Raw genomic sequence first — 14,966 nt, 5'->3', positions numbered from 1 at the left:
ACTGGTTAACGCTCTAGCCAGTCGATTAGCAGAGGTGTTTAGTAATCAGCCAGGTACCCAGTCTGGGTTGGAAGCTTTCCATGGGTTCACTCTCCTGGAAGTTGCTCTCATGTTGGACTCAGAGACTGAAATCATAGGTTGTAGGAGTTCCTGAATGTTCCACCATGTTTTGATGGTCAAAATGAGTATAAAAGGCATCAGGCTCATGTGGGAGTGAAGCCGTGATGTCACCTACATTGCTTTGTTTCACTTTGTAGGAGGTGATAGCTTTCACAGCAGTCAGGTATTCTTCAGTGATTCAGTTTGACCTGAAATTGCAACTTCACATGTGAGAAGGCTTTCCAGAGATCGTGCCTGGACCTCTCTTATTTTACATGGTCGCAATACCTGAATGCCAATGATCTGGCCCTCAGCACATTGTGGAACTCATGGTTCATCACCTTGTTCATCATCTTGTTGGGGAAGACTCTGACTGATTCTGTTGAGACACATTCATCTGCGACTGTTCTTATAAACTCTGTGACAACTGTGCTGTATTCGTTAAGACTCTCTTGAGTCCTTGAACACAGCCCCTTCCACCGACTCGATGCAATCCCACATCCTCTTCTCTGCTTCCTGCGACCATTTTTTGTCCTTACCTCTGGAGCTCTTTAGCTTTCGACTCTATGCTGATAGAAGTCCAGCCAAGTGATCAGGTTGGGGCATCTGGCATTGCAGGTGATATGTTCATAATAATTGGACAGAGATTGCTTCAAAGAAGCCTGATATAATTTTGAAGTAGTCAAATTCAAACCGAATATGTATCTACATGTGCCAAAATATTTTTTTGCCATATCAAGTATGACTCTACACATATCCTGTTCAGTCATCCTCCATAAAGTCTAACTCACTTCTCCACGTTGCTGAGGTAATTTGTAACACATTTTTTGAATGAATCGAAGAGAGGGAGATTTTTTTATCATGAAAACTCTGATTTAATCTTTTCTTTTAATCTCTCCATTGCCAAGGTGACTCATATGAAAATCTACAATAAACCTCTTACTGAAGTTACAAAGTTTACAGTTACATTTCAGTCTATTCAAAGAGTAGCAATGCATTCCTTTCATGTTCTTTCCTGTGGATATGGTGTGTTGTAACTTGACCAACTGAGCTTTGGAAAATGGAGCAAATAGCTGCAGGTTCCAGATAATCCTAAACAAAGGCACAAAGCCAGCAGCACTCAGTGTCAATAATTCAGGTCAGTGATTGCCGACCAGAGCTGGAAAAATGAAAGGGGGAAGGATGGAGAGAGAGAATGTTGCAGAGGTCACTGTGTCACTTTTTCTGAATGAATGGAAGGAATAGGGTGTAGACCAAAGTTGTCTAAATGACCATGACTTTCAATTTCAGCAGTTAGAAACAAAAGAGTGGACGAAAACCAAGCAACAGATTGAATCAACAACTGAAAATAAAAGTCTGTTTAACTTCAATTCAATATCAAGTCCTAAGAGCTGAACTTGGCCACAAAAGAGATATTGTTCTTCGAGCTTGTGTTGGGCATTATTAGAATAGTATGGGAGGTCAAACACAGTGGTTAGAGGGGAAGTAAGCTGTCATTGGGGAGACCACATCTTCAGTGCTGAATGTAATACACTAAATTGAAAACAGCAAGTGAATTTTCGCTTCATCAAGGAGTGTCTGGTCCCTGGATGATGGGAAATTGAGACCTAGATCAGGCATGGGCAAACTACGGCCCGCGGGCCATATGCGGCCCGTTAAGCTTTTTAATCCGGCCCGCAGAACTTGATGAAATTATATTAGTAAACCTTGTTGGCATTTTCCCAATAGATGACGCACTCTATATACATTGACCTTTGTTGAGGTGCAGCGTATTACTCCACATTTGCGCTTTACTTTTTGTTCGGCTCGACCTATTTGTGTGAACAGGCGTTCAGCGTCATGAACATCAACAAAGCCAGCCACAGATCCAAGTTAACTGACCAACACCTCAGATCCATCCTGAGAATCGCCACAACAAATCTAAATCCCAGACTTTGATGTGCTGGCTAAAAAGGGAGACCAACAACACTGTTCCCACTGAAATTAAAAATAAGTTTCTTTGTTGTGTTATGTAAAAAATGCATTTGAAATTTTTTTTTAATAAGCCTTACATGTTACATGTCATTTCTGTTAAGTGATGGACATGAGTAGTGCGCAGGTGCACGTACGTTCTCAAAATAAAAAATGCGCTCCAGATTAAATAACGCGCTTCGCATACTGGCGCGCTGTCACTGTTCTGTCATTGTGCTGGTCATTGTTGAGTTTTGGCACAGGGGACAATTGAATAAGAAGGAGCAGGACAAGTAGACCTGCATCTCCTACCATTTTTGAAATAAAGACAGTCAGGAGGAGAGTGATGATGATAATATCTTGAAGGATAACAGAATTTTCAGTGCTTTAAAATAATAACTGTTACTATTAAAAAAAGCTGTATTTTATTCATTTAATTTTCAGTGTTTTAAAAGTCATTTCAATAAATAGCTAAATACCATGGGACTTCAAAGACAGATATTTTGTTGTAATGCATTTGTTCATTTTCAATTGAAATTAAAGCACATGTTTTCTACATATCCCATGATATTTTATTTTCTCCTATGAGGTGTATTACCAAAGCACTCCGTCCATCTGCTCCTGGTCCGGTCCCCCTGTCAAATTTTAGAACCCTTTGTGGCCCACAAGTCAAAAAGTTTGCCCACCCCTGGCTTAGATAGAAAGGACATGGAGAGGATGTTTAAATTGTGTGAGAGTCCAGGATCAGTGATTCAGTCTCAGAAGAGGGGACTTCCCTTTAGACCAGAGAAGAGAAGGAGCTTCTTTAGCCACAAGGTGGTGAAACTATGGAATTAATTGCCACCTGTGGCTGTGGAGGCCAAGTCATTTGACATATATAAAGCAGAGGTTGCTTGGTTTTTGATTAGTAAAGGGCATCAAAGGTTATGGGGAGAAAGGAGGAGAGTGGAGTTGGGAGGGAAAATAATTCAGCCATGATTGAATGATGGAGCAGACTCGATTGGGCGAATAGCCTATTTCTGCAATTATGTCTTGTGGTCTAAGCATAGCTGTAGAAGGATAAACTTAGTGTCTGATTTTGTGACTGAACGGGTAAATGCTGTGAGAAAGGGAGTAAATTATTTACACCCTTCCTTAAATAAGCAGACTGCTACTATGCCCAGTACTTGGATGCAGTCTCACCAATCCTCTGTATTACTGAGGCACGATTTCCCTATTTCTGTATGTAATGAACGATAATATTCTGTGAGCTTTCCTAATGACCTGCTGCACCTGCATAAAAGCCTTTTCCACAGGATCCCTTTATTTCTCACAGTTCTGCATTTTCTCATTATTGAAGTTTTTTTTTTAGCTTTCTACCAAAGTGAATACTTTTCCTTACCTAGTTTCCATTTGCCAAATTGTTTCCCACTGTCATACCCTTTCCATATTACTATCTCTTTGTGTACTCTCCTCATTTTATGATTCTAGCTGCCTTTGTGTGTTCAGTAAAATGAGCAATAGTACTTTCAATGGCTTGTTTGAAGTAACACTCACATGAACTGTGAAAAAATGAGGTGCCAGCAATGGTCCCTGTGGCACACCAGTTGTTGAATCTTGCTGTCTAGAAAAAAAGTTCCTTTTCTCTGTGTCCTGTTAACCAGATCAATCTGCTGTTCATAACAGTATTTTCTTCTTCACCATGAGCTGTTATTTTCCCTATTACCCTTTCATGTGGCAAGCTTATCAAAGTCATTATGGAAATCTATGTAGTTTACACCTCTTTTATCAAATATTAAACTTATCCTTTATCTTCAATTCCAGTATCTTCAATTACTTTCTCAATTCCAGTGAAACGATCAAACATTGTTTTCCTTTCACAAAACCATGTTGACTTATCCTGATTATCGTTTTGTCCCCAGGTGCTCCACTATCACAGCTTTAAAAATAACTTCCCTGTGACAGATGGTTTGCTAATTTGCTGGTATTTCCTGCAGCCCCCACTCCCTTTGGAAATAAATGAATTATTTTCACTTGCACTTCCTTAAAACTAGTGTGATATTATTCAACATTGGGAAGGTCAAAAATAGACTGGGTGACTTTTTTTTGCCAAAGTCTCTTGTTCGCCTGCAACGACTTTTACTTTTATTCTCCATCCTACTTCCTCTCTGACTTCTCTGTCTTTTCCAATGTTGCTCAGCTGAAAAAAACTGCCCCTTTCCTTCCTTTCGGGCACGTTGCAACCCTTTGGTACAATGTGGAATTCAAAAATGTGAGCTAACCAGCTTTTATTTTTGCTTGGGATATTTCAGTTTCAGTTTGGTCCTTTGTTTAAGTGCTGGCAGTTAAGAATGGCAATTTTACGACAACCACTTTGGTGTATGGTCTGTCAGTGACAGGTATCGTGGTCGGGGACATCTTGGATCAATTCCATAGTGTTCCTGAGATGGAAATGAGCAGCCAGAGGCCACATGACTACCAATGACACAGGCAGAAAGGATAAGTTAAAGGAGAGCCTCCAGAGTGGTGATCTCAGAATTACTAACTGTGCCATTTGCCAGTGAGGTTAGAAATAGGAAGATTAACATGTGACTAAGAAGATGGTGCTGGAGGGAGGGTTTTGGACTGTATCAGAAATTCCTGCAACGCCCATTGTTCTAGCTTTCACTTTAGATTTCACATTTTTAAAAAAACTTAAGCGTTTGAGGAGATTTGATAACCAACAAATATTTTTCCTCAGTACTGTGTCTGACAACCTAGTATTTTTTACCAGAGTGGAAAGTAATTGTGACCTTTTCTGATTTGCTGTAGTGTTTCTTATTGTGGATCAGTAAAATGTTTCTGTGTCAGGCATGCACCAAATGCCATTGCCTCGCCAAGCCTCCATTCGCATGACGCTGAGGTGGGCCTGCCAGAAGAGATGAGATGTAGTACTGCTACTTGAATTGAAACAGCAGCCTCTTTTTTAAAGGGGTTCCATTGAACAGGTACTAACCTGATTTGTGTCAGTTCTATAAACTGAGTTAGTCACTTACCATTCACCAGCAAGTCTTCAAACGTTACCCAACTCGAGCTCTCTCAACACACACGTCCCAATCTAGGCGCTCCTCTTATCGTGTCCTCCCAACACTCTGGGCCCTGATAAACAGTCCTAGTTCTCCTTGGATCCAGATCCCTGGACGCCACACTTTTCTTCTGAAGGAAAGTAGGATCTCTAAAAGTAGCCAACACTGTGGGCACATCTGAATAGGTAAACAGGAGCCTGAAACCAGACATTTGTTGACAATGCATTGCTAAGGCAGCTGATGGGGTTCTAGACAGTTATATTTGTAAGTTTTATATCCAACAATCAGACACAATCCTCTGAAGTAATTGTACAGTGTTCTGTGGCTTGGGGACAGTTGTTGAAAATTTGTAATCAAACGGATTGGTAATTTGATTAGTAAGAGGTTCTCTCCCATGTTCGGGAAGTGATCTAGATAATTAAGTTTAATAAAGGAACTGTGCAACTTGTTTAAAAGACATGTTTTAAAAAATTATTTCTTAAAATTTGCATATCTGGTGAGAACAATCCCACTCCATGAATGATTTTTTCCCAAATTCACACTCTCCTTGGCTTTCTGATGTTTTAGTCCAAAATGGACAACATATTCCTATACTTGGGCAATTCCTCTGGATTGAGGATAATTTGCTTCCATTCCAGTTTAGTTCATGCTGAGTTGACTTGAAATAAATAACATAAGGCAAAGCAGTATGGCAGGAAATCTTCAAACTATTGGGCACCATTAAAGAAATGTATTTTTTAAAGTTAATGACCTTTCATTATTTTGAAAGAGCGCAAAGGGAACTCTGTCCATTGATCTTTTTCCTTTCTTGCTGTGGGCCAACGTTATTGCTTAATTTTCCACCTCCACACAGCAATGGATCTATTTGTTGGATGCTGAAAGTAGGATAATAAAACAACACTTCATCACTTTGTTGGAGGATTTGTTTATGGAAATGCCTTCATGCTGTGTTCCTCCTTCTAATTTTCATTTTATCTTTTCTACGGTCTTCCTTAACTGTGTTTAAAAACCTCACTAAAGGACTATTTCTTGTATGTTTCCCATCTCTACCCAATTGAATTATACATAACAGTACCCTTGGATTCAAACATTTCATGTTTCTCCTCTTTCGGTTGGGCAGTTCGGACGTTTTATGTGTAAATATTTTTTTTAAAAGCCTGAAACTTACTAATTGAATCCTCCTGTCATAAGTGCTCAATAGTGTGACAAATAAAGTTGAGTTTGCTACTTTAATGCTCCCCAATCTTTCCAGATATTTTTCAATTTATGAATTTTGGAGTAAGTATAGTGCCAATGGACAGGATTTTTTAGTTAAAATATACTGTAAATATTGAGTTAGATTCTTGATACTCCTGGCTGATTTGTGAAGAAAAAGAATTTCAAGATGGGTATTGTATATATTTCTCTGACATTAAATGTACCTATTACCTATTGAGGTTATTATGCCATTGTTTTCTAGGAGAAGACAGTCTTAATAGTTAAAAATGTTCCTCCATTTGGATTAGTCTGCTCCTGCATAAACAAATGCAAAAGAGCTTTACTTGAGATGCAAGCTTTCATTGCAGGCACGTTGAAGTTATATTTTTGGCAGATCTTTTTAAACATATATACTGATATACCAATGAGCTCAGCTTTGAGTAATGAGGTCAAGGGCAGACATCAATTTTAGAGATGACTCCATCATTTCTGTTGATTCATGTCTGGTTTCGTAGAGACAGCAGGTTTATATATATATTTTATTTTGAAACCCCGCTGGTTTCCTTGGCTGCGTAAGCCTAGGGAATACACACTCCAGTCCTGCCAAACCCGTGAGATTGAGACGGCTCTCCCACCCCAAATCCCGATTCGTGTGGATGCTGTGTAATTTGCTGCCCAGTTTCAACTCAGTGCCAAGAAATAACAGGCTGCACACTGCATATGATTAAAGGAATTATTTTTATGAATCTTAACTAAAGGGTTAGTAAAGAAAAAAACAAATAGGCCCCATTATAATTAAACAGTCAAATGTGCACAAGTTGTTCAACTCTTCCCAAAATTCACATTCACTGATCCTCAGCCGATCTCAGCATCTAGCTGCATCGAAACACTGTCCTGCCGACCGGGTTGAATCTCTCTAGGTGAACAAAGGACCCAGCTCACATTCCAAAGCACCCATTAATTACTACCCATAATCCAAGCACTGCTTCTAGCGAAAGACCATCACGTTAGCAGTGAGACCTTTCCCAGGGTGTCACACAAGACTGTAACAGGCCCTTCAGGCCTCATGAGACTTTGCCACCCAATTACACTTACATGACCAAATTTTGATCCTGAAAGTTGGAGCTGAAAGTATGAACTTGTAGATTGAAGAAGTGCTTACTTGTTTTCAGTCCAACATTTGTATCATAACCAATATCACAAAGTGGAAGTGGATTGTCTTTTTTTTAGTTGAAGAGAGCTTGCTGCACAGAAATGACTTGTGCCTTATATGCAGTTAGGTTCCAATAATCCACAGTCCTATCACTAAGAGATATTTATGGTTTAACCTTTGGCCCGCCAGTTCCTTAGTTCTCCTGCTCCCTTTAAACTCAAAGTTTTTTGGAGAATTTATTTTACCACAATCTAACATCTCAAAATAAGTGAAATCAAGCTGTATTGAAGTATTAATAGGAATAACATTGTATAATTTGAAAGATCTTTCAGGTTTTGCACCACTGAAGTCCCAGGTATGCTGGATTAATGGATTCTTACTGTATTCCTGAGCACTCTAACAGACTGCTGTGGATGTACTGTTGAACGTATCCTGGCTATTTACATCATAGTTTGGTACAACAATCTGAATGCAGAGAAATGTAATGGGCTACAGACTATGGTGGAGTCATAAACACGAGAAAGTCTGCAGATGCTGGAAATCCAAAGCAACTCACACAAAATGCTGGGGGAATTCAGCAGGTCAGGCAGCATCGATCAATTTGAATAAATAGTTGATGTTTCAGGTCGTGACCCTTTTTCAGGATAGGAAAGGAAGGGGGAAAATGCCAGAATAAAAAGATAGGGAGAGTGGAAGGAGAATAGCTAGAAGGCTATAGGTGAAGCCAGGAGGTAGCAAAGATAAAAGGACTGGAAAGGAAGGAATTTTAATAGGAAAGGAGAGTAGACCATATGAGAAGAGGAAAGAGGAGGTATTGTGCAGGTGAGGAGTGGGAAATAAAAGAAGAGGAGAGGGGGAGGGTTATTTTTTTTACCGGAAGCAGGAATTGATGTTTGTGCCATTGGGTTGGGGGCTACCCAGATGGAATGTAACGTGTTGCTCCTCCACCCTGAATGTGACCTCATCATGGCACAAGAGGAGGCCATGAACGAACATGTCGGACTGGGAATGGGAATTCAAATGTTTGGCTACCGGTAAGTTCTACTTTTGGTGGATGAAGCAGAGACGCTTGGCAAAGCGGCCCCCCAATTGATGACGATTCTCACCAATGTAGAGGAGGCCACATTGGGAGGACCAGAAACAATAGGCAACCCCAGCAGATTCACAGGTGAAGTGTTTCCTCACCTGGAAGAACTGTTTGGGGCCCTGAATGGAGGTAAGGGAGGGTGTGAGTGGCCAGGTGTAGCACTTTGATCACTTGCAGGGAAAAGTGCTGGGATGGAGATTTGGAGGAAAGCCAAATGGACAAGGGAATCATAGAAGGAGTGATCCCTGTGGAAAGCGGTGGGGGAGAGAGGTAAAGATAAGTTTGGTGGAAGGATCCTGTTGAAGATGGCAGAAGTTGCGGAGAATGATGCCGAGGCTCACAGGATGGTAGGTAGGGACAAGAGGAACTACCCAGCACTACCACATATACATGTCCCACCTGCAATAGAGCTTGTGGGTCCAGCATAGGACTCTATAGTCATCAAAGATCTCACCGTTAAAGGAGTGGACATTGTCATCGGATTTCGATGAACAACTGAAGAAGAAGGATGTTTGGAAAATGGAGGAGATACAGGTGAGGGCAGCATCAATGGTAGAGGAGAGGAAACAGGATTCTTTGAGGGAGGATGACTCTGATGTCCTGAAAATAAAAGCTATATTCTGGGAATAGATGTGGCAGAGACAAAGGGCCTGAGAAGTGGGAATAGCATTTTTACAGGAGTCAGGGTGGGAAGAGGGATAATCAAGATAACCTTGGGAATCAGTAGGTTTGTAAAAGATACTGATTGACAGTTTGTCTCCAGAGATGGAGACAGAGAGATCAAGAAAGGGGAGGAGGTGTTGGAAATGGACCAAGTGGATTTAAGAGCAGGGTAGAAGTTTGACGCAAAGTTGATGAAATGAAGCAGCACCAATGTGGTCAGTGAATAGTGGACTCAACCCCGACATTACGGCACTTTCCACCTTAACATAGGTAATATCTACATGGGTGCTGCCTCAAGAAGGCAACATCCCCACCACCCAGGCCATACCATTTTCTAGCAGCCGTCATCTTGCAGGAGGTACAGAAATCTAAATTTACGCACCACCAGGTTCAAGAACAGCTACTTCCTTTCAACCATAGGATTTTTGAGCCATCTAATAACTTTCTTAGTATAGCAATACTTTGCATTAAATTAACTTTTTTCTGTTTTAATGGTGTTTCATCTTGTAAAATATTTTTGATTTACATTTTTCATATGAATGTGATGTCTCTAATGTTATGGAAATGTAATGTTGTTGTAAGCGAGTTGTTCATTGCATCCGCACAAATAGCACCAGCGACCCAGATTCACTTCCCACGGCTGTCTGTCAGGAGTTTGTATGCTGTCCACTTGACAGTGTGGGTTTCCTCCAGGTGCTCCAGTTTCCTCCCAAAGTCCAAAGACATACGGTCTAGCAGAGGTAATCGATCACTTGGGTGTAATAGGGCAGTATGGGCTGGGTGGGCTGGCGGTGGGGGCTGTTACTGTATTGTGTCTTTAGATGAAAAAAAACATGTATGTGTGCATATGACAATAAAGCTGACTTTGAATCCCGGATTTATATCATGCCTTTAATTTAATGGTATATTCTGTAGCTTAATAGTCAATAAAGTGCCTTTGGACAGCAATGATTGCTTTAATATTCATATTATAAGTTTAACAGTGAAATATGTGCAAAAGGCAGTGTGGGAGTACCTTCATCAGAAGGGCTACAGTTGTTCATGAAGGCAGCTCACTCTTCTCCTTTAGGCTGTGGTTCCCAACCTTTTTTATGCCCTGGGCCCCTACATTAACTGAGAGATCTGTGGACCCCAGGTTGGGAACTCTTGCATTCCAAAGAGCACTATATGCGGTCACTCTTACCCTCGGCCTTTCTTCTCTATAATGAGTCAACTTATAGCTGGGGAAGTGGTGACCCGCCCTCCTTTTAGACTGTTTGCGGTAACTTATTTTTTTATTCTTTCTACTTCTCTTCTAATATTTATATTTGTGCACTTGTAATGCTACTGTGACACTGTAATTTCCTTTGGGATCACTATCTATCTTGTTAAGGGGAGTTAGGGTTGGGCAATAATCTTGCTGGTAATATGTACAGTAGTTCCTGAATATGTGGAGGGGTGGGAGAAGCAATGATTAGGTCACACCATGCTCTGTCTATGTTTTGAGTATTTCACTGTGGCTAGAACAAGTTAAGAATACATACTCAAAAGTGATTCCTCCACCAGTGGAAGAACACTTCCTGTATCTTTATTTAAATGTTGGCATGTCAGTTGCTACTTTTTTTGAGTCTACGGAGCTGTAAGTATTCACTCTGGAGGTTGGATGTATTTCCATGTTAACTATGACAGCTGCTGATAGAGTCGATGCATATTCAGCTCAATGGCACTCTGGGCTCTGATAAATGTGCAGGCAAACTGATCTGACTAAAGTGCATGTTAAGTCATGAGCTCAGAAGGTTATGATCAAGAGTAAATGTCTACATGAAGGGACGGAGAAGACCAACATTAATCACTCTTAACTATTACCACATATACTGGGACCAGGCTGGTTATATGCGAAGGCTTAAGAGCTGTTTTTGGCCATGTATTTCTGAAGATGTGAGTGATTTAGAGTTATTATCAATCAAATTATATACCTAATTATGAAACATCCATCTGACCCACGTGATTGAATTTCAGTCTCCTTAGAAGCTCACACATTACTGTTGTTCAACATTGTTAGCAGTCCAACAAAACTACTGTACAGTGGTTCTGGTACTGCACTAACAACTGGACAATGTGAGTTTAAATGTCTTTACTATGGCCAAAAATTCAATGATAATATAATATTTGATATTGTGCAATATTTAATGTCATCTTCTTTAAAGTGAACAGTGGTAATTTTGATACCAGCCCTCTCATTTTATAATCTGCAATGATAGAGTCACAATTTCCACATAGCAGCACATGGTGACCAACGTGCAACTTTTCCAATGCCCTATTTGTGAGATAATACTGACAGCTTCATGCAATACTATAAGATGGATGACAGGCCTAGAGAATGGAAACAGACCCTCAAGCCCACACTGATCCTTGACTACCACTTGCACGATGGCAACACGTCTCTGTTTTATTCTCCTCGCCTACCCTTTAGTTCCCCTGAGATTCCACCACTCAGCAACGCGTTGGCAGCTGTTTAAACTACTGACCTACACACCTTTTGGATGTGAGAGGAAAGCGGAATACTAGGGGGAGAAAGCAAACTCCACATAGACAACTCTCAATGTTGGGACTGAGCCCCCATCACTGGAACTGAGGTAGCAGCTCCACTTATTGTCCCTCAGTGGTAACTTTTATTTTTTTGCAATAACTATCCAGAAACTGTATGCATCATAATGCAACTATCATCAAGTCAATAAGGTTCAGGAGGTATTGGTGATAATCTTCCACCAGCTATCAAATGCTCCTAATGGGGTGAGCATCTCAAATAGTCTCTGACAATCAGGTTCAGCTCCTGGCCTTCTTGGGTAGCTTAGCTACTAAGCCCAGCAGGATCTTTTCTACTGACAGGAAAAGGGGCAAAGGTGTGTTATTGGCGCCTTAAAACCAGGTGCTTTGAGCAGATAGTCAGCTGTGACTGGCAGCTTATCTAGGAGAAGGAAGACTCTGCTCTCAAACCTCCACTGCCTAGTGGCTTTACCCACTCATAGAGAAGGTTTTGGGAATAAATCTTGAGGGAAAAATCCAGAGCTGGAGTGCCTAAGGCAGTGCTATATTGAGTTCATTGCTGACTGGCAACTCCTGTGACGGCGCTACTACCAGACTTTATTGCTGTCTGCCGTTCGTTTGGATTCATCAGCTACGTGCAGAGGGAGAGCCTGCTGCATGAGTAACAGCTTGCTCTCCATATCGTACTGCTCTGGCTTGTGTACTGACTTGTGTATCACATAGATGACTAGGATCCATAGTTGACCTCAACCAATAGAGGGTCTCTTGGCAATAAATATTCACCTTTCCTAATCTTCTGTTATCGTGGCCCAAATTAGGGACAAGAAAAAGAATGTGTTTAATAATAACTTTTCAAAAATACTAAAAGCATTTTGTTTGATGCAGGAATATCATCTTATGGGAAGTGTAGAGATCTATAATGTTCCTGGGTCATTTCAAAACACTGAGTCAGTTGCAGTTATTAAGCATTTAGAGCAGTATTTTTCTTCTTGAAGGAAACATTGACCAAGATTAGTTGCTAAAGGTTCAAATTCATGCGATGTGTGGAATAAGAATTTGCTGGATGTACCGGAGTGTACCAGTGGGATGATTGGGTTCTCCCCGTTGGGTGTGTTAGTTTGCTCTGGCTTAGTTGCACAATGACTTTATCAAGAAGTGGGTGGTGTTCCTTCAAGAGTGTGCTGCAGCAAACTGGTTAATATTTTGCCTTTTTTTAAAAAAAAAAGGCAGAAGCATTATCTTTTTCTTTCCATTTTTGAGGTGCTCGTATTTTTTTAAAATGGTATTTTTTGAATGTGTTATTTTGTCAGCTTAACATTGAAATTAAATCTGGTTTGGTTCTCTTTCCAGGTAGTTACACCATGCTTGCCACCAGTCAACTATGAGCTGGTAAGTAACTCATCATGACATTGTTGTTTCTCATGGTAATTCTAGAATAAATGATTGGGGCTCCAATCACTGGAATGGAAAACATTTAAAAAGCACCTAATAGCACTGTTACTTTATTTTGTTAATTGGCCAGCAAAATCTAGGTATAGTTGGCTAAACGAGCTCCTACTACAAACTGTGAAGTGCTATATGTGGGGGCCTTGGAGTGAATTTGTCACGTGGTTGGAAAGGTGAGCGCAGCTAGAGAGAAGCAAACATGTTTGTTGGCCATGTGCCAGTATTAAAGTTCACATTTCTCAACTGGTCATTAGAATGTCACTGTTTTCTTAAATAGTGGTTTGGAGTCCGGGGAACTAATGGGCCTTGGTCTTTAAAGTTGAATGTGGGTAAATGAAGGCATTGTTTGGTCAACATACTGAAGCATAATGCACGTTAAGGAGCAGCATATGCCTGCAGGACCAAACAAATCCCCGGTGAGAAAGACATGGTTTTTGTGTTCTGGTTTTCTATCTGTTCGAACTGGGTTCAGCCTGAAGCACCATTTATGTAACTTATGTGGCCTTTCGCCTGTGGAACAGATAATCAATTATGTTGTGGTTAATCATGGAACAAAATTGGAAGCTGACCTTTCTGAAGCCCTTTCCCAATGCCCTCACCATAGTTATCTTTTTTTGAGAGATCTTGAGAGATACAGTGATCCCCCTTTAAATAGTGTGATTACAAATTTTAATTCAGTGCTGCAACATTATCCCATGACTGAGTGGTGATTAACAAATGGTTTCTTAGTGACTTGTATATCTGCTACAATGTTGTAACCTCTGATTGAATGCAGTACTATTTTCAGTTCCTGTACTTCTGAGCTCAAGGTTACACGTAAAAATACTTTATCACAAAGCCATTTGAATCGCTTCCAACGTCTGAAAGCTGCAAAATGTAGCCAAAAGAATGACCTCAACTATTTGAAATGGATCAGATTTCGCTGCTAGAATAAAGTCAGTGAATGCCTCCTGCTTGTGCTAGGTTTTCACTGATAATGTTTTTTTCTGGGGCACTGAGTCATTAATAATCTAGTTATTTTTGGGTCTTCTTTTGATTTTGAGTTTCTGTACTGTGGTTAAATCTCGTGTCATAAGCCCCTCCTATTCAGGTGTGTCCAAACTAGATCTGTAAGAACAGTACCACCTTGTGATCTGACCTGCATATTGTGCCTTCCCTACATGACTTCATACCTGCATGTTAACTCTATCAATCAATGGACCAAAACAAAATTAGTGAGAGAAGGGTAACTGTAAGGTGTCTTATTTAAAGGTAGTTTTAATTTCTATTTAAATAGAAATTTAATGTCAGATTGACATTAGGAAAGAAACTGTGCCAGATTGACATTAGGAAAGAAACTGTGATGAGTAGACTGGTAGGACTGAAGGCTAATAAATCCCCGGGTCCAGATGGTCTGCATCCGAGGGTTCTAAAAGAGGTGGCTCAGGAAATTGCGGATGCATTGGTAATCATTTTCCAATGTTCCTTAGATTCAGGATCAGTTCCTGAAGATTGGAGAGTGGCTAATGTTGTCCCACTTTTCAAGAAGGGAGGGAAGGAGAAAACGGAGAATTATCGCCCTGTTAGCCTAACGTCAGTCGTGGGGAAGATGCTTGAGTCCATTATTAAGGACGAAATAGTGGCACATCTAGATGGCAGAAATAGGATTAGGCCGAGCCAGCATGGATTTACCAAGGGCAAATCATGCTTGACTAATCTGTTGGAGTTTTTTGAGGGTGTAACAAGGATGTTAGACGAGGGTAAGCCAGTAGATGTTGTGTACCTAGATTTTCAGAAGGCATTCGATAAGGTGCCACATAGG

The 14,966-nt window shown here is 40.6% G+C and overlaps 1 protein-coding gene across 8 annotated transcripts in view; it reads left to right on the top strand.

Annotated features, from left to right (window-relative positions):
• LOC132395595 (tensin-3-like) overlaps window positions 1–14,966 on the top strand; it is a 320,946-nt gene that overhangs the window by 96,038 nt on the left and 209,942 nt on the right. For 7 of the 8 annotated variants that reach the window (XM_059972423.1, XM_059972424.1, XM_059972425.1 and 4 more), the window contains one exon: window positions 13,070–13,108. In XM_059972423.1, coding sequence (XP_059828406.1) covers window positions 13,070–13,108 — 39 coding nt within the window. Of the gene's footprint in view, window positions 1–4,839; window positions 5,016–13,069; window positions 13,109–14,966 lie in introns of all 8 variants that reach the window. The other variant, XM_059972427.1, reaches the window with a different exon arrangement.

Source organism: Hypanus sabinus, chromosome 6, assembly GCF_030144855.1.
Source record: "Hypanus sabinus isolate sHypSab1 chromosome 6, sHypSab1.hap1, whole genome shotgun sequence".
NCBI lineage: Eukaryota > Metazoa > Chordata > Chondrichthyes > Myliobatiformes > Dasyatidae > Hypanus > Hypanus sabinus.
Note: the sequence above shows the minus strand (reverse complement) of the source record. Positions and strands in the feature narration are given on the sequence as shown.